Source organism: Microcaecilia unicolor, chromosome 2, assembly GCF_901765095.1.
Source record: "Microcaecilia unicolor chromosome 2, aMicUni1.1, whole genome shotgun sequence".
Lineage (NCBI taxonomy): Eukaryota > Metazoa > Chordata > Amphibia > Gymnophiona > Siphonopidae > Microcaecilia > Microcaecilia unicolor.
Genome location: NC_044032.1, coordinates 575269391 through 575294141, shown reverse-complemented (window position 1 = coordinate 575294141; position 24751 = coordinate 575269391). Strand labels below are relative to the sequence as shown.

Sequence of the window (24751 nt, the reverse complement as noted above, 5' to 3'; positions counted from 1 at the left end):
CTCCTCTTCCTCCATTCTCTATTGCTGTGGATAATACTCTCATCTTCCTTGTCTCATCTGCTTGTAACCTTGGGATCATCTTTGACTCATCTCTTTCTCTGCACATATCCAACAGATGGGTAAAATTTGTTGTTTATCTATTGTTTATAACATAACCAAAATTTGTCCCTTCCTTTCTAAGCATGCTGCCAAGACTTTACATCACCTCACACTTAGGTTACCACAAATTGCTTCTCACAGATCTCCCACTAAACCATCTTTTTCCCCTAAAAGCTGTTCAAAATTCTGATGCATGACTTACCTTCCGTCAATGTCGCTACACTCACATAACCCCCGTCTTCAATTCACTTCATTGGCTCCTTGTCCCTTTCCATACACTGTTCAAACTCCTCTTAATGACTTACAAGTGCATTCATTCTGCAGCTCCTCAGTATCTCATATCTCTCCATGCACCCCTCCCTGTGAACTCCATTCTTCTGGTAAATCACTCTTAACTGAACAACCCCAGACTCCATTCATTTTATCTTGTTATACCATATGCCTGGAACAGACTTCCTGAAAAGATTCATCATGCTCCATCTCTGGCCCTATTTAAATCTAGGCTAAAAGCCCACTTTTTGAGGCTTCTTTTAACTATTAACCTATTATTTACTTGTTCAGTACCCATGTTTTTTTTTTTATTATTCTCATAATTAATAACTCCCTAATCCCTTAGTTAACCTGTTTGTAAACTCTATCAAGCAGGGGCAGTCTCTTACATGTTTTATGTACAGTGCTGCTTACATCTAGTAGCGCTATAGAAATAAGTAGTAGTAGAAAAGAATGGGGCATCCCTTCAATAGACCTTTTTGCCATTCATCTCGACAAAAAAAATCCCTCAATTATGTTTCAGATTGGGATTACATGGCAAACTAGCCTCGGGTGCCTTTCTCCTCAGTTGGAGTGAAGGTGTTCTATGCATGCATATCCTCCAGTGCCTCTCATAGCACAAACTCTTCTGAAACTCAACTCAAGCAGGATTGAGGAACCATAATTCTGATCGCACCTTACTGGCCAAGACAGATCTGGTTCCCATTCCTTCTGGAGCTAGCCTCCGAAGATCCATGAATGCTTCCTCATCACTCAGAACAGGAAATCCTTCCTACATCCCTTCCTTCAGTTCCTAACCCTACTACTACTACTTATCATTTCTATAGCGCTACTAGATATATGCAGCGCTGAGCATGTAAGAGACAGTCCCTGATCGACAGAGTTTACAATCTAATCAAGACAGATAAACAGAACAAACAAGGGAATTACTTAAGGTAAGAATTATAAAACAGACATGGGTACTGAACAAGTGAATAGGAGTTAGGAGTTAAAAGCTGCCTCAAAAAGGTGGGCTTTTAGCCTAGATTTGAAGGCAGCCAGAGTTGGAGCTTGATGTATTGATTCAGAAAGTCTATTCCAGACGTAAGGTGTAGTAAAATAAAAGAAACGGAGTCTGGAGTTAACAGTGGAGGAGAAGGGTACAGATAAGAGAAATTTATCCAATGGATGGAGTTCCTAGGGAGGCGTGTAGGAAGAGATAAGAATGGAGAGGTACTGAGGAGCTGTAGAGTGAATGCACTTGTAAGTCAACAAGAGGAGTTGGAATTGTATGCAGAAACAGATAGGGAGCTAATGAGGTGACTTGAGGGGAGGACTAACATCAGCATAACGACACTGGTGGAATATAAGTCATGCAGCAGAGTTTTGAACAGATTGAAGGAGAGAGATGGCTTATTGAGAAGATGATAAGATTGTGGATAAGGTTTTTGGTAGTATGCTCAGAAAAGAAGGGACAAATTTTGGTGATGATATAGAGAAAGAAATAACAGGTTTTAGCAGTCTGTTGGATATGTGCAGAGAAGGAGAGAGGAGTCAAAGATGACCCCAAGGTTACAAGCTGATGAGACAAGGAGAATAAAAGAGTTATCCACAGAGATAGAGAATGGTGGAAAAGGAGAAGGTGGGTTTAGGGGGAAAGTTAAGAAGCTCAGTCTTGACCATGTTTAGTTTCAGATGGCGGTGAGACATCCAGGCAGTAATGACAGACAGGCAGGTTGGGACTTGGGCCTGGATTCCTGCTGAAATTTCTGATGTGGAGAGGTAGATCTGGGAGTAATCAGCATAAAGGTGATACTGAAAACCATGGGAAGAGATCAGAGCAACAATGTAAGAAGTATAGATAGAGCCTTGAGGTACACCAACTGATAGTGGGATAGAAGTGGAGGAGGATCCACCAGAGCATACACTAAAAGTGTGATGGGAGAGAAGAAGAAAACCAAGAAAGAGCAGAGCCCTGAAATCCAAGTGAGGACAACAGATTAAGAAGTAAGTGGTGATCAACAGTGTCTAAAGCAACAGATGGATGAGGATAGAATAAACCTTTGGATCTGGCCCGGAACAGGTCATTGGAGACTTTAGCAAGGGCTGTTTTAGAGGGTGAAAGCCAGATTGAAGTAGATCAAGAATAGCTTGACATTAAATAAAGTCAAGACAACAGTGGTGAACAGCAAGTATCTTGGATAGGAAAGGGAGGAGGGAGATGAAGTGATAGTTGGGCAGTTAGGGTCCAATGAAGGATTTTTGAGAAGTGGTGTAACTATGGCATGTTTGAAGGAGTCGGGAACAGTTGCTGAGGAAAGTGAAAGATTGAAGATATGACAGATAAAAGGGATGACAGTAGGAGAGAGAGTACTGAGTAGATCAGAGGAGCAGGTAGTCAGTTTGGAGGAGGAAATAAAATGTGCAGTTTCCTTTTCAGTGTTTTCAGAAAAGGAGGCAGGGGTTCAAAGAGGGTTGAGAGAATGGAATGAGGGAAGGAGAGGTGGAGGGGACTTGGTTGAGAACTCAAGGTTAATCTTGTGAACCTTATGAAAGTTCTTGGCCATAGTCTGGGGAGAAAGTGAAGGAGGAATTGGGGGCTTGGATGTTGAGAGGTTAGAGATGGACTCCCTGAACCAACTAGAGGAGATCTCGCAGGTCCTGCTTGCTTCTAGCAGAGATCCACTGTAACGGTTGTGGCCGTGCCCTTATGTCCAGACCTACTGTTTCTCTGTATCTAGCTCTGTGACCTCTCCAGTCTGCTTTTTTCCTGTTTTTTCTTCCTGTTAGCCAAGCCTCGCTTTGGTCTCCTTGCATCTGTTTCATTTCCTACTTGTGACATTATCAGCCTACTCCTTTATAAGGACCCAGGGAGCTTTCCTGCGGGGCCTTTGCAACAGGTCTATTTTCCCTTTTCTTCTTGTACTGTTGTTTGATTCTGAGGGAACTGGCCTTCTTGTTAAGCTGTGCCTCTGGGCACAGCCCTGAGCCCTGTGTGTGTGGTTTTGGTTTGAATTTGTATGGATTATTTGCCTGTTATTTTGCTTCCAAGCAAAACCCTGTTCAGTTTCTCTGTGTGTGTGGTTCTGGTTTGAACCTGTATGGATACTTCCTTGTTAACTAGGCTTTTCAGCATAAGCCTGTTCTGTTTCCCTTGTTACCTTTCACTGTTCAGAGAGCCAGTTGTTGACAGCTGCTTTCCTTGATTACTTTGCTTCCGTGCAGCTGTGTGTGCTCTGTCTTCTCTGTCTCTGCCTGCCTCTTCCCTTTCCCTACCCAGCTGTGGGTGCTGACTGACTTCTGGTAAGAACATTGTTTGTTTTTCCTTTTGTTTGCTTTAAACATTTGACTACAGTGTTCGTTATTTTGCTCTTGTAAGCCCTGCTTCTTTCTGACTTGTGTATTAGAAGCAGCCCTTCCCTTTAGCCAGCTTTAACTCTTTGTCTCCTGTGTTTGACTCCTGGTTCTTGTGAGCATTGCTCCTTATCTGATTTGTATGTGGATTTGTATGTGTAAAGGCAGCTTTCTCTGTTTGCTTGCTTTTCCCTTTGTCTCTAGTGTGTGTTATTTGACTCTGTGGCACTGCCTTGTGTATCCCTAGGCTTCCCTTTATCCTTGAGTGCTGTGCGGCACAGCCTTTTCTATTCCTATGAGTGGCTTCCCTTTTTCCTTGGGTGCTGTGTGGTAAAGCTGTGAGTGTTCCTGTGAGTGGCTTCCCTTTCTCCTTGAGTGCCTGGTGGAATGCCCTTGATTATTCCTTTGAGTGGCATCCCTCTTCCCTGAGTGCTGTATGGTACAGCTGTGAGTGTTCCTTTGTGTGGCCTTGTCTTGAGTTTTCCCTGTGTGCTGTCTGTTTGAGTCCTCTCAGTTTGGTTTCTGTTTGAGTGGGTAGCTCTTTTGTTTAGCTGTGACTACTAGTTCAGCCTTGAGCAGTCTGTCTGTGTGGCACAAGTGGGCTGTTTCGTTTAGCTGTGTCTACTAGCTCAGCCCTGAGCGTCCTCTCTGTTTGGCTTCTGTTTGTGTTGGGTTGCTCTTTCGTTTAGCTGTGTCTACTAGCACAGCCTTGAGCTTCCTCTGTGTTTGGTTCTGTTTGTGTTTGAGTGGGTGGTTCTTCTGTTTAGCTGTGACTACTAGCTCAGCCTTGAGCTGCCTCTCTGTGTGGCACGAGTGGACAGCTCTTCCGTTTATCTGGGACTACTAGCTCAGCCCTGAGCTACCCCTCTGTGTGATTTCTGTTTGACTTGGTTAGGACTATTCGTTTATAGCTGTGGGTCTAGCACAGCCCTGAGCGTCCTCTCTGTTTGGTTTGGTTTGGTTTTGTTTGTGTTTGAGTGGGTGGTTCTTACGTTAGCTGGGACTACTAGCTCAGCCCTGAGATACCTCTCTGTGTGATGTCAGTTTGACTTGATTAGGACTATTCATTTATAGCTATGGTTCTAAGCCCAGCCCTGTGCTGCCTCCTTGTGTGGTTTTCTTATCTTTTACTTGTGGTTTCTACCACGTGAGTCTAAGTGGGGTTGTCCTTTCCCCTTCAGTGTTTGTGCCTGTGTGTAGGGTCTTTTGACCCCTTGTTTGTGGCTCTGTTTAGTGCACTGTGTGTGCACTGCTTGAGTAGTACTTGCTCAAGAGATTCCATTTTGTTTCTTTTCCCTTCCCTCTGGTATGAGTGGGTTCCAGTTCGGCCTTGCGACCTGTATGCTTGGACTCTGTTACGGGTGGGTTACAGTTCGGCCTTTTAGCCCGTATGAGTGTCCTTCCTTTGTTCCTGGTTCCTGCTTTTAAGTTCTGTTCCTGACTTTCACTTTAACCAGGCTCTGGTTTCACCTTGTCTTGAGTGTGCTCCGTCTATTTGCCATATCTGGTATCTTGTTTGTATTCAGTGCCTGGTTTGCCTCTGCTCTGCGCCTCCACAGAGGTCTTGTCTGCTGCAGCCCAAGGGCTCACCATCCCGGGTTCCGTGACATCCACTAGGAGGTCATATGGGTTATAGTGGAAGAGATTTGACATCTAGTGCAAGGGCAAGGCCCTAAACTCTTTTTTCCTTCTCTGCACAAAACTGCTTGAATATCTTCTACGGGAGGCGGGGATAGTGCTGGGCAGACTTATACGGTCTGTGCCAGAGCCGGTGGTGGGAGGCCGGGCTGGTGGTTGGGAGGTGGGGATAGTGCTGGGCAGACTTTTATACGGTCTGTGCCCTGAAGAACACAGGTACAAATCAAAGTAGGGTATACACAAAATTAGCACATATGAGTTATCTTGTTGGGCAGACTGGATGGACCGTGCAGGTCTTTTTCTGCCGTCATCTACTATGTTACTATGTTTGTCAGAATCAGATCTCAAGACCAATTCCATAAGAATTTACCTCCGTGCAGTTGCCACTTATCATATATCAGTGGTTCCAAAACCTGTCCTGGGGACTCCCTAGCCAGTAAGGTTTTCAGGATATCCACAATGAATATTTATGAAAGACATTTGCATGCAGTGGAGGCAGTGCATGCAAATCTTTCATCAATATTCATTGTGCATATCCTGAAACCCGACTGAGTGGAGGGCCCCAGGACAGGTTTAGGAACCACTGCCATATACAGTAGAGGCCGACTGAAACCGAATCTGTGGTCAAAAATAGCCACTCGTTTTCAGCCAAAACTGAAACTAGCCCAAGCTCAACCTAGCTTCCAAATGGGGAACAGCTGTTTCCCTGGCAGCCTTCCCCCTACAGCCTACTGTATTGTGGTTCAGTGGCTAGTTGGGGCAGAAGCAATCCCCAGCCACTTCTGCCCAATCCGTCCTTGGTCAAAATGGCTGCTGGACCTTCAGCAGCAGTCTCTTGTTCCTGCCTATACCAGTTCCAATCTCAAAATGGCTGCCGTGACTTCCAGTGGCCATTTTGACTAAGGACCTGGTATGAGCAGGAGCTATTGAGGATTGCTCCTGCACCGGCTAGCCACTACATCAGCAATGAAATGATAGACCCGGGGTTGGGGAGGTGCTCTTTTTGTTCAGGGAGGCAAGAGAGAGGAAATGTTCCTATTGAGAGGAGGGAGGGAGTGGGGCTGCACAGCACAGTTTAGGTTTTTGTCAAAAATGCACCAGCATTTTCAGCCAAAAGACACAAGGTCAGATAACAAATTTGGCCCGATTTTTACACAGAAACCGAAATTCAGTCAGCCTCTAATGTAGAGGGTAAACCTGCTCAGCTTGTAGATCACTTTATGCAGGGTTTGCATCTGACTGAAACTCCCATCAGGTCGCCTACAGTGTCATGGAATGTCAACGTCATCCTAACCCACTCAACGAAAGCTCCTTGTGAGCCACTTGATATCTGTCACCTGAAGAATCTGACCTAGCAGGTCTTATTTTTGCTAGCGGTCACTTCAGCATGCAGGGTCAGTGAGCTCTAGGCCCTAGTAGTTGATCCACCTTTATACAAATTTTACAATGAGTGATTTTTCCACATATATCCCAAGTTTCTTCCTAAGATAATGTCAGAATTGTATGTTAATTAGTCAGTAGTTCTACCAACCTTTTCCCCAAAGCCATATGCCTATCAATATGAAAGCACACTCTGGACTACAATCAAGTCTTGGCCTTCTGTCTGGAGCAGACTAAGGCTTTTCGAAATTCCAACCAGTTTTTTGTTTCTTTTGACCCAAACAGGATGGGGGCTGCCATATGCAAGCGCACATTTTCAAATTGGCTGGCCACCTTCAGCTCCTTCTTGTATGCCCTTGCTCGCTGGCTCTCTGGAGGATCATGTCACACTTCACAATGTCCAAGCCATGGCTGTGTCTTTAGCCCACTGAGATCTGCCTCCATAATGAAAATTTACAGAGTTGCAACATGGGCGTCAGTCCACAAATTCACATCTTACTACTGCCTAGATCATGACTCCTGATGTGACAGCCAGCTTGGTCAGGCAATCCTTCAAAATCTGTTTGAGGGCTAGAATCCAAATCCACCCCTACCCCCAGGTCCATTTAATATCATTTCCAGGCTGTGTAATGTCATACTCATCTGAAGTTCTGAGACCTAGCCTATTGCAGGACTCATTTTTTCACTCTTTTCACAGTTTTAAGACTGCTTGGTAGCTAGAGAGTCCCAATAGTAAGAAGATTCCATCCTGCTTGTTCTCAGAGAAAGCGAAGTTGTTGACCGGTAGCAGGATTCTCTGAGGACAGCAGGATGAATATTCTTACTGCACCACCCACCTCCCCTTGGAGTTAAATTTTATCAGCTATTACATTAGATTAAGCAAGTCCTGTGCAATGACAATAGGCAGGAAGGTCGCTGGGGAACGTTTTCCCATGCCAGGCTCCATCAGCTGATGTCACCCGTCAGTAAAAATATGTATCTGCTGCAGGTAAGTATCTTCGTTGTCTGTAACAAGTGGGGAAATTTAGACAGACTGATGGAGGAACTTGGAGATTTTTTTTAATTAAAATTATGTGTTTTATATGTTAAATTTATGTATTTCACTTTTTTTCCTTAGTTGCTAAAGAAGACCACAGCAAACGAAACTGTTTTGTTTGTGTAGTTCTGAGTCATGGGGAAGATGGCAAAATCTATGGAACTGATGGTTGTCTTGAACTGATAAACATAACAAGACTCTTCAGAGGAGACCAGTGCAAGAGCCTGATTGGAAAGCCAAAGCTGTTCTTTATACAGGTAGAGAAGTATTGACAATCTAAGCATCTCAAGTATTTATTGTACTTTTATGCTCAGAAATCCCAGAGTTCACTATGAAGAAAATATCTGATTCTTAAGATATACTAGAACAATAGGTATGCAAGACTGAAAACACAAATTCAGACTGTGTGCAAATATCCTCCAAGGACAAGCACGATGTAAGATTTTTACTGATGGGTGACATCATCCAACAGAGCCTTGTGCAGGAAACACTCCCCAGCATCCTTTTAGGAAATGTTTGGAAGTGGTTCACCAAGCATGCATACACCTTCCCACCCACTGTCATTGCACAGTACCAGCTCAGTCTTTGCTTTTCCATGGAGCACAGAGGATTGTTTCACATCTTGACTAACTGTCTCATCGTGTTCAGCGTTGTTTTGGTCTGACATAGGGCCATTTTCCATTAATCCCTCTTAGGTTTTTCAGCACGTTTACGTTTTCTTTATTTTCTGCAACCCACCATGCCCCCGGCCAGGAAAGTTTTCACAGTTGAGCCAAGGGATTTTTGCTGCAACTATTTTTCTTGATATATCTGAGAACGCCCAGTGGTTTCAAGAAGTGCATCCAGCGCGACAGGGCCACGTCCATCTTGGACAAATGTAACTGGGGCCTGATCACGATTCCTCCTCATGTAAGCTCTTGCAGATGTCAAGAAGAGGCATCAAAAATTGTGAAAAGCAGTGTGAACATTGCTACCACCATTTCGACATATAGACATTTCAAACTGTTTGTTCCTATTTACATCTTGCTCAGCAGTTTAAATAAAAAGCAGTCTTGAAAATCTGACTGCTTTTTATTTAAAGTAGTGCGCGCCTATTTATGGCCTGAGCCCTTTCCGCCAGCTATTGACCTTATGTGCTACTCACGTGGTAATCATGTAGCGTGAGCCAATGTGGGCATGCTGCTGATTACCGCTGATTACTTGCATTGTAAAAGGGCCCCTCAGATTTGTCCATCGAATGTTTGTTGGGTTTTTCTTTGAATTTATATCTAGCATCTTTACTTGTATTATGATATTTGTTTAATGGAAACCAGTAGTCAATCACACTTCTGAAGTAGTTATTAGAAAGCAAAAACTTAGAAAAGAACAGATAATTGCAGAACTCAGTATGGCAATCCTTTGGACTCCTGTGTAGGGGTCGGTGCTACAGAAACCAAATAGGATTCTTTCCACACTGATTGTGCCCAATAAAGAAGTATGTCAAAGTGCAAAAATATACTTTCCCACCTTAATCATGCTGCAGGGTCACTCTTACCATGAGCCACTGTTTTAATAAACATGCAATTGTGCCAGCCACTGCCTCAGTCCAGCTGGCAGGGGTGCTCCATCAGTTCTTGACTGATAACACTATGTAGGTGCTATCAGTCCAGCTGGCAAAGAGAATTCTGATGTCCTTGGCTTATCTGACTCCAGATCTGTAGCTTGTGTGGAAGGCTTTATCCCAACATGTATCGGGATGTTTGAATGAGTCAGGTTCTGACTTATGGTGCCATATAATAAAATAGTATACAGCTGTGCCATGTACATAAGTAATGCCACATTGGGAAAAGACCAAGGGTCCATCGAGCCCAGCATCCTGTCCACGACAGCGGCCAATCCGGGCCAAGGGCACCTGGCAAGCTTCCCAAACGTACAAACATTCTATACATGTTATTCCTGGAATTGTGGATTTTTCCCGAGTCCATTTAGTAGTGGTTTATGGACTTGTCCTTTAGAAAACCGTCTAACCCCTTTTTAAACTCTGCCAAGCTAACCGCCTTCACCACGTTCTCCGGCAACGAATTCCAGAGTTTAATTATGCGTTGGGTGAAGAAAATTTTTCTCCTATTTGTTTTAAATTTACTACACTGTAGTTTTCATCGCATACCCCCTAGTCCTAGTATTTTTGGAAAGCATGAACAGACGCTTCACATCCACCTGTTCCACTCCACTCATTATTTTATATGCCTCCATCATGTCACCCCTCAGCCATCTCTTCTCCAGGCTGAAAAGTCCTGGCCTCCTTAGTCTTTCTTCATAGGGAAGTCGTCCCATCCCCGCTATCATTTTAGTCGCCCTTCACTGCACCTTTTCCAATTCTACTATATCTTTCTTGAGATACGGTGACCAGAATTGAACACAATACTCAAGGTGCGGTCGCACCATGGAGCGATATAAAGGCATTATAACATCCTCACACCTGTTTTCCATACCTTTCCTAATAACACCCAACATTCTATTCGCTTTCCTAGCCGCAGCAGCACACTGAGCAGAAGGTTTCAGTGTGTTCTCGACGACGACACCCAGATCCTTTTCTTGGTCCGTAACTCCTAACGTGGAACCTTGCATGACGTAGCTATAATTTGGGTTCTTTTTTCCCACGTGCATCACCTTGCACTTGCTCACATTAAACTTCATCTGCCATTTAGCCGCCCAGTCTCCCAGTCTTGTAAGGTCCTTCTGTAATTTTTTTACAATCCTGTCACGAGTTAATGACTTTGAATAACTTTGTGTCATCAGCAAATTTAATTACCTCGCTAGTTACTCCCATCTCTAAATCATTTATAAATATATTAAAAAGCAGCGGTCCTAGCACAGACCCCCGAGGAACCCCACTAGCTACCCTTCTCCATTGTGAATACTGCCCATTTAATCCCACTCTGTTTCCTATCCTTCAGCCAGTTCTTAATCCTATCCCATGACCCTCCAATTTCCTCTGTAGCCTTTCATGAGGTACCTTGTCAAACGCCTTTTGAAAATCCAGATACACAATATCAACCGGCTCTCCTTTGTCCACATGTTTGTTTACTCCTTCAAAGAATTGAAATAAATTGGTCAGGCAAGATTTCCCCACACAAAAGCCTTGCTGACTTGGTCTCAGTAATCCATGTCCTTGGATGTGCTCTGTAATTTTGTTTTTAATAATAGCCTCTACCATTTTCCCCGGCACCGACGTCAGACTCACCGGTCTATAATTTCCTGGATCTCCCCTGGAACCTTTTTTAAAAATGGGCGTTACATTGGCCACCCTCCAATCTTCCGGTACCACGCTCGATTTTAAGGATAAATTGCATATCACTAACAGTAGCTCCGCAAGCTCATTTTTCAGTTCTACCAGTACTCTAGGATGAATACCATCCGGTCCAGGAGATTTGCTACTCTTCAGTTTGCTGAACTGCCCCATTATGTCCTCCAGGTTTACCGTGAAGTCAGTAAGTTTCTCCGACTCGTCCGCTTGAAATACCATTTCCGACACCGGTATCCCACCTAAATCTTCCTCGGTGAAGACCGAAGCAAAGAATTCATTCAGTCTCTCCGCTATGTCTTTGTCTTCCTTGATCGCCCTTTTTACCCCTCGGTCATCCAGCGGCCCAACCAATTCTTTTGCCGGCTTCCTGCTTTTAATATACCGAAAAAATTTTTTACTATGTTTTTTTGCCTCTAATGCTATCTTTTTTTCGTAATCCCTCTTGGCCTTCTTTATCTGCGCCTTGCATTTGCTTTGACACTCCTTATATAGTGCCTTTTGCTCCCACATACACACCCCCTATATTCTATAACATTGCAACCAACTGTTAGGAATGCCCCTCCCATGGCCATGCCCCCTTTTGGGTTTCATGCTCTTGGATTTGAACAACAAAACTGGAACCAAAACTTGCGTCCAGGGACAGAGAGACTTCCGCCCAGATCCTGTCTCCCTGGCCGGGATCAGGGCTGCTGGTTTCCCAATTTCCTCCTATTTGGGCAGCCACGGACAAAATGTCCCTTGGCTCCACAATAAAAGCATAGCCCCTTGCAGCGTCTAGGTTGCTTCTCCTGAGCTGAAGTAGACACACGCTCAACCTGCATAGGCTCTGGCCCTTCTCGCAACACCTGAGATTGGGAAGATGGGGTCTTATGTGGAGACTTCGAGTTGACCCATCCAAAGCGCTGACTGACGAGATGCTCAGAAGTACGTTCTCTGAAACGGATGTCCACCTGGGTGCAGAGACGAATGAGGTCATCCAAATAAGGGGGTAGCTCCCGACCCATGAGTTCATCCTTGATGACAGGAGAGACCCCATGCCAGAATACTCTAGTCAGGCTCTGATTATCCCATCCCAGCTCTGCTGCCAAGGTTCGGAATTGAATGGCTTACTCGCCTAGTGAAAGCCGACCCTGATGCAGATTCAAAAGTTGGGTTGCTGCCGAGGAAGCCTTCCCGGGTTCTTCAAAACTAAGACGAAATTGTTTGTTTCAGGAATTCTGTCAGATTATCCAATATGTGGTCCCTCTTCTCCCACAGAGGGGAGGCTCAGGCAAGGGTGGATCCCAAGAGCAAGGAGATGATGTATGCCACCCTCACTCAATCCGCAGGGAAATCCTGGGCCTGTAGCTCAAAAACAATTTGACATTGATTTATAAAGGCCTGACACATCCTACTATTGCCATCATAACGAGGGGGCTGGGCTACCCGAATGCCCAGGCCACCCAATACGGGACCCTGTGGCCTAGGGGGTGAAGGGTTTCCACTAGTCCCAGTAGCAGAAAGAGTGTCTACCCGTTGATTCAGCGCATCAACGGCTCCCATAACCTGTTGAATCCTAGCATGCAGTTGCTGGAGTAACTGCATAGCGGGAGGGTTTTTTTTTTTTGTTACATTTGTAACCCACACTTTCCCACTCATGGCAGGCTCAATGCGGCTTACATGGGGCAATGGAGGGTTAAGTGACTTGCCCAGAGTCACAAGGAGCTGCCTGTGCCTGAAGTGGGAATCAAACTCAGTTCCTCAGTTCCCCAGGACCAAAGTCCACCACCCTAACCACTAGGCCACTCCTCCACTCCACTCAGTCGAGCTCATGGCTTTGGCTTTCTGTTATTCCGGACGTGAGCCCAGGACAAGGCCTAGTGTAGGATTTAGGCCAAGGCCTAGGGTGGACCGAACAGGCCCTACGCACTACTCCAGCCATCAAACCCCGCACACTCACAACAGCTAACAGGCACCACCAGAAAGGGGAAGGTAGAGAATTCAGGCGGGCCTCACGGCCAATCGGGAACCCACTCACGCAGAGACCAAGCAAGCGAGCCTCACAGCCGACCAGGAACCAAGTCACGCTCTGGGATGGGAGAAAGAATAACAAGGGTTCTACACGGAACTGAGTCACAAGCAGCGCACACAGTGCAGAGAGTAGAGTCACAAAGGGAAGAGTGAGAGGCAGAAGCCTCTAATGGAATACAAGGCTGTGCCACAGGCGAACAAGAGTACAGGAAGCCCCAGAAGGAAACACTCTAGGCTTATACTACACAGCACTCAAGGAAAAAAGGAAATCAATTATAGGAATACACTCTGGGCTGAACCATTCAGCACACAAGGGAATTAGGCTGTACCTACAGTATACAACAATTCAGGGAGTCCCCACAAGAGAAAACACTGTGCTGACTATACAGCATACAAAGGGGAAAGGGAGAACTACCTAAGGAATACACACTAAGCTGAACCTTTCAGCACACAAGGGAACTAGGCTGTACCTACAGCATACAACGTTACAGGGAACACACTAGGCTGAATATACAGCATACAAAGGGAAAGGGAGAACTACCTAAGGAATATACAAAGCTGGCCCCACAACCCCCAAGGGAAAAATGGAACCACTAAAGGGAAAAAACAGGGCAGAACACTCAGCAGACAGACAAAGATAGAGGAAGCTGCCTTGACACACACAGACCTGAAAAGGAACGCTGCTCCCTGTACACAGGAGACAGCTACAGCAAACAAAGAGAACTAAAACAAACAAACAAGAGCAAAATACAAGGACGGGGGAGGTAGAACCACAGAGGGCAGAGCAGAAGCTCAGCACAACAAAGGGAACATGGAGGGAGAGAAAGTTAAACAAACTAAAACAACTGAAGGAACAGGCTTACCCGAGACAGCACATTAGAGAAGGAGAAAGCAAACCAGGTGTGGGGAGTGAGGCAATCAGGCTCATGCTGGGAGAACCCAGCACACACACACAATAAGCAAGCACAAAGACTGAGACTAAACTCCTACGTGCACACAAGCGACCAAGCGCAGACTGACTTCAGCAAGCAATCAGAGCAATCAAACGCCAAAGCAAGATTGCAGGGGAAAGGCAAGCTTAAATGGATCAGGCTACTGACGTCTGCTGGCTCAAACCCTGACAAGCCAATCAGGAGTGAGTCCCAAACATTCCCCTGCCTATCCAGCAGAATCTAACAGATGCCCATAGGAATATAATGGGTGTCTGTGTTTACCGCTAGCTGTTTTTTTACCCCAAGCTAAAAAGTTAGCGCGGCTTTGTAAAAGACCTCCTTAGTTATTTACCTGTAATAGATGTTCTCTATAATAGATGTTCTCTGAGGACTTCAGGGTATCAGGTCCTCATAAAACCAAGCTGCTTTCCCTAAAGGGTTTTCTCAGTGTTGACTGAGAGGGCTCTTTGCAAACAATGCAACTCGAATATCCCAAACAAGCTTTAGGGTATGTTGGAAAGTTTTAGTGGCTTTTGATATTGATGCTCCATCCTCGGTTCCACCCTGCAGTGTCAACCATCAGTGAATATTTACAGCCTGCTCTCTTCCTAGACCATCCTAGACAAGAAACTTAGTTTGTAGTGCATTGTCACACATTCTTTCATATTTAAAGGCAATTGAAGCAGAACTCAATATCTTTTTATTGTACTAACAATACATTTGTGATTACGTTTTGAGCATTGTGCTTCTGAGATCAGGTCAGTGCAGAAATGTAAAGCAAAAACATTTTTAACAAATAATTTGGTTAACAGTTCACACAAATACTAATTGAAAATGTGCTTTTGTTCTGATTTATAGAACGTATTTGTGACTTTTTTCTTGCATTTTAATAAAAACTATTTTGGAAAAAAAAAGAAAATTTGCTTTTGTGTCAAAATTTTTGCATTTCAGTGATAGTAAATTTTACTTTTTATAAGGATCAGCTCTGTGGGTGCTTGAGCACCCCCAATTTGAGCAAACTCCTTGACTGTGTCAAGGGAGAGGTCATTTCCATTGAGTTTAACACCCCTAGTCTCATTTTGAAAAGTTGGCTCCTATACTTCTTTACTGTGCTGGGCCTTCTTTTATTAGGAGACAGACATCACACTGATGTTTGTGTGAGTAATTGGAAAGTTGAATTGAAGGACTTAGAATTACCTTTATTTTTTTTGTTTTTTTCTAATCATAAGATATTACTTTGTACTTTTTTGATGAGAGGTATATTAGGACAAATAGGAAGAATATTGTGTCAAGCACTTGCAGTTAGTGCATGGCAACTTACCGTATGTTACTATCACAGATAGTACAGATCTCTTAGACAAATTTATATTTTGAGAGATTTTGCCTATTTTCAGGTAACACTAAACACTGTGATAGTTAAGAATGGAGTATAACTTTTTTGATGCTTGATTTCTTTTGCTCTAGGCTTGCAGAGGAACAGAGTTAGATGCAGGAGTCGAGGCAGACAGTAGCACTGATGATTATGGTGACCGCCAAAAAATTCCAGTGGAGGCAGACTTTCTGTTTGCTTATTCTACAGTTCCAGGTATGATTAACTGACGGTTAGTATCTTATCTGGAGGAGTTCAGGCCTGAGCCTTGAGCCCAAATAAGACACAAACAGCCATTCAGCTGCCCTGTCCAGAGTTGATAATTGGCATTGTAAGCCAAAAATGTTTTGCTTTATGTTGATAGTAATCTTTCATAAAGGTACTTGGCACAAACGTTCCAAACATGGCAGCAAATATCCCTCTTGAGTATTTTTTTTATTTGTCTTTATGTAGAATAAAGGAGCAACAAACAAGTTGTGAGTTCTGCCTGTTTGTTAGAGTAGTGTAGTATATGTGTAACCCATGTGAATTGATTTCAATCAAGTTTCCCACTGATACTGCTTCACTTACTTTCTAAACAGTGGTACAAATCTGGTAACTAAAATATGTTGGGACTTGTTAAATCACACTAAATGGCATAGAATCTTGAAAAAGATGCATTGTGAAGTGGATTTTTACATACACTAATCAGGTGATGTATGTTCTTCTCTGAGGACAAGCAGGCTTCTATATTCTCACAAGTGGGTGATGCCAATCTGCGTCGCCCAGTCCGGCATTTGCCAAAGCTAAAAAAAGAGAGCTTTGTGGATTGGATCGGCATCGCCCACGAGAATATAAAGCCTGCTGTCCTCGGAGAATACCTGGTACAGGTAAGTATCTTCGCTTTCAGATATATCCATACCAACATTTGCATTATATGAGTTTTCATTATGATGTTTCTTTCTTGCAGCTAGATCCTATATTTCTTTCTTGCATTGCTTGCACATGACACATTTTCTGTTTTCCCTAAGGAAGGAACCCATTTTACACTGGGTTTAAATAGTACAGAATCCAAAATAAGGAGAGGTGGTCTGTGTATGCCAGAAAATTGCAGGTTACATTACCATTGGAACTCATTAAAGGGGTGGGCTTGACAATAGTGGCAAACACTAAAATATTATAGTTTAAAGACTGTGTCCAATAGCCAAATTACTTTATTCTTGTATTGAATCCAGAGTATTTGACCATCTTAAATTCAAATATTTTGTATTCCTGTGTAGGTCTGAAATTCCTTTTTAAGTTCCCTGATCATGAGTTTAGGGTTCAAGTGAGTGATCTTCACTTAAGAAGCATTTGCCTGCTGAAATGTCCACTGTTTTCTGTAATCTGGTGTGTTATGTCTGTGAAGGTTTAGTTGTCTTGACTTTTGTTACATTCACTGATGTTGCAGCCTTCAAATGTTTTGTACTGACATACTGGAATCAGAAACACAATTTCTCCACGAACAAGCAGAACAGAAAATTCCTCGTACATGGGTGGTGTCATCAATGGAGCCCTGTGCAGAAACTTTCTCCAGCCCTTAAGACAGAGCTTTTGAGCTCACTCAACCACTCGTGCATACCTCATTGCGCCTTCCACTGTCATTCAGGACCTCATCAATCTTTAGTTTTCCACAGAGCTGATCAGACATACTTTTTGCAATGGTCACTTCAGCACAATTTTTCATTACATTTTTATATTTTCTTCATGCGAGTGCTATCACTGTTGTGTGGTTGTTTTCCTGGTAGCTTCCCTAGTTAGGTTTTGCCAGTCAGTTTATACGTTTTTTTCAGCTTTGCATAGGCCTCGCTAGGCCTTGAGTACTCATCCAGGAGTTTTTTCAACATCAAGTAGTTTGATTTTGCTGTGGCCATTTTTCTGGAAGATATGTCCTGAAAGAAGTTTCCCAGTGGTTTCAAAAGTTGTTTTTGATGCAACAGAGCCATATCCGTTATGGATATTCGTAGTTGGTGCCTGCAATATCTGGGACCTGACCATGATCTTTCTCATTGTCTTCTATTTTCTCAAATGGCAGAGAAGAGGGATTTTGTAGTAGAGAAAAGCAACAAGAGAAACTTTTCAGTGCAAGGAAGACCAGTCTATCAATATCATCAGTCTTAGTGGGTGTCGGAGCTTGTACAGCTACTCATTCACCAGAGACAGCCACAGACAGACCAACCCAATGGTAATGTGGCACACACTGGGAATTTGAGGGAAGCCAGGGGAGAGAGATAAGGAGGAATGAAGGAACTTACAAGTATGATGGGAAGGGCTGGAAACAGAGTAGGGAAATGTAAGATAGCTAAAAACGCACCTACACCTTATAATCAGACAACAGAAACACACTCGGATCTCAGCTGCTACCAATTTAAGTAGCAGTTCCAAAAGGCAGGTGAGGTCAGCATTTGTATATATGATTTAGAGCATGTGCAGATGCCAGTATTTGGATTCCCATCATCTATGGGCACTGGCATTTTAGAATACGTCAGTTGTGTACCTCAGTGCCAGTTCCAACACACCTCTGTTCTAAATTTGGATCTGAACACGTCCAGCGCATACGTGTGTAGATTGCATCCATTCTAAAATTGTGATTTTTTTTTCCATATATATGTCCTGTGAATACTGTGGGAGTTTGTTGTTCCTGGTGTCCTGGTATTTCCACATGGAAATTGCACATAGAGCTTCTAAGATAATGGCTTTAATGTAACAGTGAATCAAAATTGTGTAGGAATTTATAGATGCAAGAATGATTTTAGATAAATTATTTTACCCATCTTTATTTATTTAATGTTTTCTTCATCTGTTCTTCCTCTTTATCAGCCTGTTTGGTTGCCAAATTTGTTTTCTTCTCAAGAATATTGAATGTTAGTGTCTGTATTTTCTCATGATCTCCCCAGTCCCCAAATCATCTGTATTGCTGCTTCTCCTTTTTCATTTCCATTGCAACTTCCCTTCTGCACCTCCCTGGAATGGCACTCTCCCCACAGCTTTACTTTTCTCACCACTGCTGTCACTAGGCCCTCTGGCCCAATTCCTCTTGTCATGTGACCAGCAGCCTTGTTTCATCCCAACACATCATGGAACCCAGAATATGATTTCTAGACTTCATGACCACCTTGCACCTGAGATTTACCTAGCTCTGCTTAGAAATTAGAAGAGAAGATTTCTTCCCCAGAAGGAATTTAGATACATGGAATAGTCTCCCCAGTGGAGGTGTTATAGTCCAAAACAGAAACAAAATTGAAAAGAGTTGTTTGGGAATATTAGATTCTCAGTAAAACTTAAGATCAAGTAAGCTAGTCCATTCCATTTTATTTGCTTGATATTGTGATGGCTCTTTTTCCACTCAGCACTTCAGTGCACAGGAGACCACATTTTCTTGATTCTATATTGTAAATGAAAACTGTTTATTTTGAGTTTTTCAGAATGGGACAAAATATTTTTATTGCTGTTGTTTTTTTTTTTTTTTAGGTTATTACTCTTGGAGAAATACTACAAATGGCTCCTGGTTTATTCAGTCCCTTTGTGAGATGTTGAACCAGCATGCAGATAAACTGGAGCTTATGCATATCCTAATCAGAGTCAATCGCAAAGTGGCATTAGAATTTGAATCCTCTTCACCTTGTCCAGGGTTTAATGCAATGAAGCAAATCCCATGCATTGTTTCTATGCTCACCAAAGAGCTGTATTTTACCAAGTGAAATCATCTACATATGTGAACATAAAAGTGAGATGACATTAAATTCTTCCCAGGAGATGGATGAAATTAGCGCCTGGCATTATAAAAACATAAAACTTCATATGTGTTTAATATGAGCCATAAAAAGACACAGTGCTATATATCATTGTCAGTTTGTTGAAATAGAATTGTGTCACTAGTTTGGAAACTTAATGTAGCATTCAACTCTGGAATAATTAGAGATTCTTTCATTTCCTTGATGAGTTCCTGGGACCCAAGAATCTTGTATTTTGTACAATTAGCTCTTCATGAAGGAAAAATTGATATATGTTGGTAAGCTTGCCACAGCTTCACGGAATAGATTCCTACTATGGTACAGAAGTGGCTGTATCCTTTATGGTGCAATCTTTTATAAGTATCCATGAACAAGCCATAATAACCAGGCAACAGATTTTGGGTGGGCCTAGGGAAGAAGTGGGTGGGCACCATTTGTCCTCCCCCTCCCAACCACCACCCAAAATATATCTCAGCTGGTGGGAAAACGCTTCTTTTCACCTTGGCAGTCTACAGCAGGCATGTGCTGAAAACTGAACATACGCAGGTGCCGGTATCATGGAGAGTAACGTTTTCGTTACCATCTGGAGGAAGTCTTCAGCTGGCCGAGCTTGGGATCCCACAGCTACCACTAAACGTGTGCTACTGTTGGGTGGGCCTGAGCCCTAAGTGGGTGGGTCCCGGCCCACCCATGTCCACCTGTGGCTGCGCCACTGATAATAACCACATATGAATTATTAAATTCTCCATGAAAATTCTTTAAGCTGTTCTACATTGCTAGAGGTAGTAATGTTAGCAAACGTTCTGAATGGTCCAGTTGAATATAGTGACAGAAATGGCATTTCATACAATTTGAGAAAGTGAGTTCTCATTTTGTGTAAGCTAATTTATGACTCTTCAAATATAGCTAGCAAGCATTCTGAGGAGTTGCTTAAACCTAAAACATAATGATTTGGTCGTAACATTTTCAGTAGGCACAGAAGAAATATTAATGCTTGACATAGTAACATGGTAAATGTTGGCAGATAAATATTTGTACTTTCTATTCAGTCTGCCCAACTAGGTGTATACTTTTGAACTACTGCACTGCAGACCAAAAGGTGTAGCTTCCTTTGTGATAAAACATGACAGGGTGCGTATTGCAGTACAGTGCACACCAGAAATTGTCTGACACAGTCCTAATCCTGGGTGTGGAATGTCTTATTGCCGTTACAAATTATATTTGCATTCAGAATATACAAAAATTACCCAGAAACTCCCTCTAGAAGCCTCCTTCCCACTGCAATACAAGTACAGCAATTGGCTAACAATTTTGAGCAAGTTTGAAAGGTCATTTAAGTACTAATTTTTCTGGCTTGCTGTGAGAGCAGTTCCCTTATCAGAATTCTGGCATATCTTGAACAGTGCAGAAAAATGGAACTTCTGATTTCCAGGCTCACTGGGGGTACCATTCATGAAACACTCTTGCAATCTCTGCTTTTTACTAGGAAACATAATGCTAAGGGACCATTTACTAATGGTTAGCATGATCACCCATGATTAAAAACATCAGCGCCTAATTTTTTTTTTTTTTTAATTCCACAAAGTTTTCTTTAAAGAAATCCCTTCTGGTTCACTTAATATTGTAGTCTGAGTCACAACTGTCCCTTCTTGAATTACTCTTTTTAATCAGAATATTAAGACATCATAGTATCAAACTATACCAACCATTAACGCTGAAGAAAAAGGAGGGTATAGAATTTTTAAACATGTAGGGACTCTTTTACTAAGCAGTGCTAAAATGTAGCCAGCTCTGTTAGCACGTGGGTTTCCTGTGCACTGTGACCACTTTTAGTGTGGCGGTAAAATGGCTGCGTTTGTATATTTTTCTTAAATAAGACACGCTAATTTCCCAATGAGCGCATGCCAATTAGCATTGGACACACTTACTCTCCACCCATAGTCATTCCTCCTTCACTGAAAAATAAAAAATATTTTTCATTGTGAGATTAGCATGTGCTGATCAGCACACTACCGCGGGACACCTCAGCACATCTTGTAGCAGTGCTTTTTGGCACACAGGCACGCTGTAGTGCCTACTGTGGCCTTAGTAAAAGGGCCCCATTGTGAACTGATTATAATACAAAATGTAAACACTTCTTGGTTTTGTAGAAGAAGCAGATCTAAATAGTTTGACACCTGTTATGTGACAGATTAACAATATGATTGGCTTCAAATGTTTAAGACCCTGAACTTGTTTTGTAGTAGTAGAAACCTTATGAGCATGGTAATTTATGTATTAGGCTGGGTTTCATTTTACAATAAGTAAACATTCCATTTGGGTACAGCCAGTATGATCCAGTGATCTTTGAAGTGATGCTTAATAGGGTATAATAATCTGGACCCCAGGACGAATAAGCCAGGCTACAAGGTTCAAAGATTGAAGGTTCGGATGTAGAAGACGACCTTGATCCTAAGTGATTAAATCTGGTTCTTGAGGAAGGAACTCTGGTGGAAAGATGAACATGTTCAGAATTATTGGGAACCAAGACTATCTTGGCCAGTATGGAGTGATTAAGATCATGTGAGCTTTTTGTCTTTGCGCCTTCTGCATTGTTTTCGAGATGAGTGGTATTGGAGGGTTTTCATAAAGGAAAGCGTGACTCCAGGAGATGTGGAATTCGTCTCTTGATACACTGTTCCAAGTCGGCGCAGTATCTTCAACATTTTGTGTTGTGAGGTGATACAGATAGATCCATATTTGTGAAGCCCCACTTTCTACATATGAGATGAATAATTGTGGTCTTGACTGACCACTCGTGAGGCTGAAGTTTTCTGCTTGGTCAGGATGTTCATCTTTCCTGATAGGTAAGACGCTCTGATAGTGGAACGGAGATCCAGCACCAGAGTCCAAATTTGTACTGCTTCTCTGCAAAGGAGCTTGGATCCCATTCCTCCCTGTTTGTTCACATAATACATGGTGACTTGATTGTCGGTGTGTACTTGAATTTCTTGATTCCGCCAGACTACTGCTGAAAGTAAAAAGAGCTAGACGAATGGCTTTTAATTCTAACTGATGGAGCAAGCCTGCAGCATCATCAGCCTGAGACCAAGCACTTTGTGTCATATGTTAAGATAGATGAGCTCCCCAACATTGCCTCGAAGCATCTGTGTTTAGTACTGGTGAGGGGGCTGAAGATTGGAAAGGTGTTCCTACCAGCAGATTGTTGCTGAGAGTCCACCACTGCAGGGATTGGAATTTTGGTGGACAACGGCTGACTGAATTGTGACCAGTGATCCTTGAGGTGCCACTGCAATGGGTGCATGTGTAACCTTGGTAAAGATAGAACATGCACTGTTGACGCTATTTGTCCCAATAGTTGTAGAAGTACTCTGGCAGTCGAGACTTGAACTGCTTGAGTGTGATGTACCAATGAAATGATGGACCGTGCGTTTGAAAGAGGCAACTTCGCTAGAACTAAAGGAGTGATGATTGAGCTCATTTATACCCTAATTGTTGCACTGATTGCAAATGTGACTTTTCTCGTTGATTATGAATCCTAGAGTGTTGAGAAGATGATGTACAATGCTTGAAGGGCCTTCTGAGACGTTTGGCCAATTACTAACCAATTATCCAGATATGGAAAAACTATTAGACTGCTGATGAAGATGGGCCACTGCTGTAACCACACATTTAGTGAAGACTCGAGGTGTTGTAGTCAGACCAAATGGAAGTACCTTGTACTGGTAATGATTGGGGTCTAGGACAAATCGAAGGAACTGCCTCGATGACTCATGAATCGGAACATGGAGATACACATCTTGCAAATCCAGGGACGTGACCCACATGTTTTGTTGTAAAAATGGAAGGATGGTAGCTAGTGTGGTCATCTCAAATTTCTCTCTTTTGATGTATCTGTTGAGACTTTGGAGGTCTAGAATGTTTCAAACCTCCCATCTTTTTCTTTATGAGAAAGTGTCTTGAATAGAACCCCTTATTCCTTTGGGCAGGATGTACTTCTTCGATGGCTTGGGCAGATAAAAGCGTGACAACTTTCAGTTGTCGTAATTGTTCCACTGGAGTTGAGGATAGAGGAGGCAGTTGCGATGGTGGGAGATAAAGAAAATTTATGTGATACCCATTTTGAATAACTTTTAGCGCCCAAGCATCCATTGTGATGGCCCTCCAAGCACTGTAAAAATACTGAAGATGGCCCCATACCAAAATGTGAGGATGAAGATTTATGTCAAAAGCTAGTGCTCGGTTTCATCTGTTGAGCCGGTGTCTATTTTTTCATGGTCGGTTTGACTTAAAATGGTAGGTAGTCCTCTGGGAGTAAGAGTTAAGCTTTTCTTGATATCTGCTTCTGGAAGAATAGTAAGATAGACGTTTATAAGTCGATCTGGAAGTTTTTGCACTGTCATCTTCTAGGATGTCTAAAGTAGTAAACTCTTGTTTCATGTCCTTTATAAAGTGTTCCCTGTACAACATGGAGCATCTGCTACTCTCTCAAAAATATCTTCCTTCAATGCTGAAGCTCTGAGCCATGAGAATCAGCTGTTAGATATTGCTATCACGGAGTCTCTAACAGCCATAGCATAGCTGTCATTTGCAGCATGAATCATCTGCTTAGAACAATCTTCAAAATGTGCTAAAATCAACTGGAAAGAAGGTTTGTTAGCTTCTGATAATCCTTCCACTAACTGATTCAAGTTATCCATAATAGTATGTACATATTGTACATAATGATAATTATGCACTGCAATGTGACCAGCGAGCATGGAATTTTGGTACATTCTTTTTACCCATTAAGTCTATAGATTTAAGGTCCTTGTTTGGAGAATAAGGCATACGGTCTTTAGATATTTTGTTCTTCCTCATTGCAGATTTGACTATCAAAGAAACATGAGACAATTGTTGCTTGCCATGTCCTAAAACTTCCTGCACTCAATGTTTATTATCTGAATTTTGTTTAGTTGGTCTAACTGAATTAGGAGTTGACCAAATGGATATGTACAGGTCTTGAAGTATTTCATCTGTAGGGAGCCGCAATACTCTCCTTATGAAAGTCATATAATGGACATATAATAACTCTTCCTCTCTAAGATTCTCTTCCTCTCTACGATTCCCTAATGTGTCTGTACACACAAACCTTATTCTACCACAGCATTACTGTATTTGTTCATACCGGAATTGGCGAACGCTTTTACGGTACTATTTAAGCCACATTGAGCCTGCAAATAGGTGAGAAAATGTGGAACACAAATGTAACAAATAAATAAAATAAATACCTCAACACTGAATGACTATTGCTTTGAGCACCTGATTGAGACTGTAAAGGAAATGCTAAGACTGTGGCCATTTTTACCGAAAATTTAGGATATGAGGAATCCTCCTGGTGTGTATCTAAATCCTTTTGTGATGAAGAGTTATGTTTGGAATCCTGTGGACGTTGTTTCTTGGATGCTGAGACTTGTGACTCAGGAGATTGATCAGGAACCATTGATCTAGTGCCAGAAATAGAAGGATCTGAATGAGACACTGACCATGAACGTTTCCTTGAGTGATGGTCAGAATGTCGAGTTAACTGAGATTCCTGCTGTACTGCTGATACTGACAAGTGCTGCAAATGCGAGCTCTGCTGAGAAGTAGAAGGTGCAGGTAGAG

At 42.7% G+C, this 24751-nt stretch overlaps 1 protein-coding gene across 1 annotated transcript in view; it reads left to right on the top strand.

Moving 5' to 3' along the window:
• CASP3 (caspase 3) overlaps nt 1-19214 on the top strand; it is a 72415-nt gene extending 53201 nt beyond the window's left edge. The window contains exons 6-8 of the mRNA XM_030191508.1: nt 7838-8013; nt 15449-15569; nt 18843-19214. Of these exons, the coding sequence (XP_030047368.1) occupies nt 7838-8013; nt 15449-15569; nt 18843-19072 (527 nt within the window). The 3' untranslated portion in view covers nt 19073-19214. The remainder of the gene's footprint in view (nt 1-7837; nt 8014-15448; nt 15570-18842) is intronic.
• Nucleotides 19215-24751: the final 5537 nt, after the last annotated feature.